The 4,969-nt window shown below is 38.7% G+C and overlaps 1 protein-coding gene across 1 annotated transcript; it reads right to left on the bottom strand.

Moving 5' to 3' along the window:
• Nucleotides 1-569: 569 nt before the first annotated feature.
• LOC100669627 (olfactory receptor 7E24-like) lies at nucleotides 570-2,640 on the bottom strand. Its single transcript, XM_003422909.3, has one exon. The coding sequence runs from the start codon at nucleotides 1,554-1,556 to the stop codon at nucleotides 570-572; it is 987 nt and encodes a 328-aa protein (XP_003422957.3). The 5' UTR covers nucleotides 1,557-2,640.
• Nucleotides 2,641-4,969: the final 2,329 nt, after the last annotated feature.

The raw sequence follows: 4,969 nt of genomic DNA on the forward strand, positions 1-4,969 counted from the left end.
GATAGTCTCCAACCTTGGCTGCTCACTGGTATATCTGGAGGTACTTTGAAAAATCTCACCACACACCCCAATCTAAATAATCAGCATCCCTGGTGGTACAACTTAGGCAAGAGTGTCTTTAAAGTTCACCAGATGATTCCAATATGAAGCCAAGTCTGAGGACTAATAACAAACATTATTACACCTAAACTGTATAAATAGATAAGATAGTTGTTACATGGACATTAGTCATGAACTTTGGAAAAGGTTGTGGATTGCATTTTTTATTAAAGAAAGTTGTGCATTTCATTTCACCAGTATGCCTGTGTCATAGATGACAAATACAGAAGGCTCCATAGGGGTTATAGGACTCAACTGGGTATATATTACCATGTACCACATATTTCAAAATATCCCTAATCTCCCCACTAATGAGTCAAGTAATCAATATTCTGATAAGAAACATCAAGGGAATGAAAACAATGAGAGTTACAAAAATTATGTGACCAAAGGAGCATGCATTCAAGCTCCACGTTTGGTTTTCTGCCTATTATAATCCACAGACCAAAAAAATGACACAGTTACTGACATCATGCTGGTCTGCTGAGGAGCCTCTGCAGGGCTTTCTTGATATCCCTGTTCCTCAGGCTGTAGATGAAGGGGTTTAGCATGGGGGTGACCACAGAGTACATCACTGTGGCCGCTGCACCACCCCTGAGAGAAGGTGAGACAGCTGAACTCAGGTGCACTCCAATAGCTGTGCCATAAAATAAGCAAACGACTGACAGGTGAGAGCTACAGGTGGAAAAAGCTTTATACTTCCCACTTGATGATGGAACTCTCAGAATGGAGGAAAAAATTCGAGTATAAGAGAAAAGGATTGCTGAAACTGGAACACCTACAAGGATGGGAACAATAATATACACTAGTATTTTTTTGGTGGTGGCAATAGAACAGAAAAGGTTGAGGAGTTGAGAAGGATCACAGAAGAAATGAGGAATTTCCACTTCCGTGCAGAAGATAAGTTGTGACACCATCAAGCAGTACAGCTGGGAGTCCAAAAGGCTGAGAAAAAAAGACACTAAAACCATCAAGCCACAGAGGTTGGGATTCATGATGATTGGATAGTGAAGTGGGTGACAGATGGCCACAAACCGATCATAGGCCATCACCCCCAGCAGAAGATTGTCCATACATCCAAAAAATACGAAAAAAGACAACTGAATCAGGCAGTCACCATAGGAGATGATTCTGTGGTGTGTATCGATATCCATAAGCATCTTTGGGATTGTGACAGAGGTGAAACCAATGTCAGCCAAGGACAGGTTGGAGAGGAAGAAGTACATGGGGGTGTGAAGGTGGAGGTCAGAGCTCACAGCCAGGATAATGAGTAGGTTTCCAAGCACAGCAAGCAGGTACATGGACAAGAACAGTCCAAAGAGGAAGGACTGCAGTTCTGGATCTTCTGAGAGGCCCAAGAGTACAAATTCAGATACACGTGTTAGATTCTGTGGGTCCATGTTGCAGAGACACCTTTGGGAAAGTAAAGAAAGGTCAGTAAAAGGAAACAAGAACATAGTCACCCAGCCCTTTGTCTATATTTGAATTCAGGAAATTCACACGCAAAGCATTCACACTTAAGACATACACCCCCTTCAGCAACTCTTCTCAATTGTGGTAAAATTATTCTTCCTAGACCTCTTTCCTCATTGATTTCTGTGCTATTCACCCTTTTCTATACAAACCCACTTTAGAGCCACTCAGCTAAAGAATGTTGAAGAATGTCAGAGGATCAAAGACATTTACAGATAAGAAATTTATAAAGACAGTAAAATCATTAAGTGTAGAAGAAAGACAAGACTTCAACAGACATAACATGTGAAGATACCAAAGCCATATCAAAAACCTCCCAAGACAGAAAAGTCCAGGACCAGACAGCTTCACTGGGGAATCCCACCAAACATTTACAGAACAAAAGATGCCAATCCTTCTTAAAATTTCCAGAAACTACAAAAGGACAGAACTCTCCCTAACTAATTCTATGAGGCTAGCATCACCCTGGTAACAAAACCAGACAAAGACCCCACAAAAAAGAAAACTACAGACCAATATCTGTGATAAATATAGGCAATAAAATCCCCAACAAAATTCTAGCAAGCTGAATCCATCAGCATGTTAAAAGGATTATACACCATGATCAAATGGGATTTATCCCAGGAATGCAAGGTGGTTTCAACATTAGAAAATCAGTGAATATAATACACTACATCAATAGAACAAAGGTAAAGAGCCACATAATCATGTCCTTCAAGGCGGAAAAGGTTTTTGACAAAATTCAAACCGCCCCACCCCCTGCCCCACACCATTGCTATTCAGTATGGTAGGGCAGGTTCTAACTAGAGCAATTAGGCAAGACAAAGAAAAAAAATGCATACAAATGGGGAAGGAAAAAGTAAAGCTATCTCTTTTTGCAGCTAGCTTTTCTATAGATAGAATACAGATGGTCCCCAGGTTACAAACGAGATCAGTTCCTAAGTATATCTTTAAAACGAATTTGTAGGTAAGTCAGATCATGTGCATATAGTTCTTATTTAGATTTACTTTAGTGCAATAAATGGTTCAAAGCTTTTCCATGGTTTAAAAGATGCATGTGCATAAGTGAAAGTGATTGTAATGAAGGATTTTTTGCATAGGCGTTGGTTTGATTGTTTCAAAGTGAGAGCAGATTTACATAACATTAAAGGGCAAATAGGAGTTGTCCATCAGTCATATATTTGTAAACTGAGAACTTTTTGTACGCCAAAGAACACATAACATATAAATTCAGAAAAGTGGAAGGATATGAGGTTATCTCAGAAATCACAGTTATGTTTTTATATGCCAGGAGCAAATGTTCTGAAAGGAAATTAAGGAAAAAATTCTATCTATCTACAATTGCATCTAAAAGAATAAAACGCCTAGGACAAATTTACTACAGAAGTAAAAGACTTATGTACTGAAAAATATAAACATTCCTGAAAGACGTTAAAGACCATCCAAATAAGTGGAAGGGCATTCCATGCTCATGAATCGGAAGCCTTAATATTGTCAAGATGTCAACACTACCTAAAGCGATCTATAGATTGAACGTGCTACCCATCAACATTCCAACATTTTTCTTTGAAGAAGTGGAAAAGCCGGTCCTAAATTTTATGTAGAACTGCAAAGGACCCAAAATAGCCACAGAAATATTGAAAAAGAACAGAGTAGGAGGACTCGCACTTCCTGGTCTCAAAACTTATTTTAAAGCTACAGTCATTAAAACAGTCTGGTACTAGTATAATGATAAACATATAGACCAATGGAATAGCCTTGACAGCCCAGAGATAAGCGCACACACCTATGATTGAATAATCTTTGAGAAGGTTACTAAATACATCAAATGGGGAAAGAATAGTCTGATAAATGGTCCTGGGACAACTGGATTTCCATATGCAAAAGGTGAAGTTAGACCCATATCTCACACCATATATGAAAACTAGCTCAATATAGATCTAACACCTAAAAATTAGACCTAAAACCGTAAAACTCTTAGAAAAAAACGTAGGGATAATTCTTCAGGACCTAGTCTTCAAAAACAGTTTGTTAGCTATGACTCCAAAAGCACAATAACAAAACACAAAATAGATAAAGGAGATCTCATCAAATAATCTTTGTACATCAAAGAACTTTATTAAACAATGTGAAGAGATAACCTACAAACTTGGAGAAAATTTTTAGAAACCATATATCAGACAAGGACTTGAGAGCCAGAATATAAAAAGAACTTACTATTTAACTACAAAAAGACAAACAGCCCAATCATAAAATGGGCAAAAGACTTGAATACAAAAATGGCTAACAAGAACATGAAAAGTTGCTCAATCTCATTAGCCAATACTGTTGTTGTTGTTAGGTGCTGTCAAGTTGATTTCGACTCATAGTGACCCAGTGGGACAGAGGAGCACTGTCTTATCGGTCTTCTAGGCTATAATAGTTTAAGAAGCAGATTATCAAGTCTTTCTTCCTTGGAGACACTGGATGTGTTCAAACCACCAACCTTTAGGTTAGCAGCTGAATGCCTCACCATTGTGCCACCGGATCTCTTTTCATTAGGCATTAACCAAGAAACCCTGTTGCCATCAAGTCAATTCCAACTCCTAGTGCCCTAGGACAGAGTAGAACTGTGCCATATGATTTCCAAGGAGCCACTGGTAGATGCAAACTGCCAAACTTTTGGTTAGCGGCCAAGCTCTTTAACCACTGGTCTATTCATTAGCCATTAACCTGATGCTGTTGAGTCAATTCATTAGCCATTGTTTTGGTTGTTAGTGTCATGGAGTTGCCTCCGACTCATAAAGACCACATGTACAACAGAAAGAAACACTACCCTGTTGTGCACCATTCTCATGATCACTGTTATTCTGGAGCTCATGTTTGGAGCCACTGTGTCAATTCATCTCATTGTGTAGGTCTTTCCCTTTTTGGCTGACCCTTTTACTTTACCAAAAGTGATGTCCTTGTCCAGGGACCAGTCGCTCCTGAAAACATGTTCAAAGTATGTGAGCTGGAGACTCTCCATTCTCACTTCTAAGGAGCATTCTGATGGTACTTCTTCCAAGATAGATTTGTTCGTTCTTTTGGCACTCCATGGTATATTCAATATTCTTCCTCAACACCACAATTCAAAGGCATCAATTTTTCTTTGATCTTCCTTATTCATTGTCCAGCTTTCACACGCATATAATGCAATCAAAAATACCATGGCTTGGGTCAGGCGCACCTTAGTCTTCAAGGTGACATCTTTGCTGTTCAACACTTTAAAGATGTCTTTTGCAGCAGATTTGCCCAATGCAAAGTGTCTTTTCATTTCTTGACTGCTGCTTCCATGGCTGTTGATTATAAAAAAAAAAAAATTATAATATATGTAGATCCAAGTAAAATGAAATCCTTGACAGCTTCCACCTTTTCT

This window comes from Loxodonta africana, chromosome 3 (assembly GCF_030014295.1).
Source record: "Loxodonta africana isolate mLoxAfr1 chromosome 3, mLoxAfr1.hap2, whole genome shotgun sequence".
Taxonomy (NCBI): domain Eukaryota; kingdom Metazoa; phylum Chordata; class Mammalia; order Proboscidea; family Elephantidae; genus Loxodonta; species Loxodonta africana.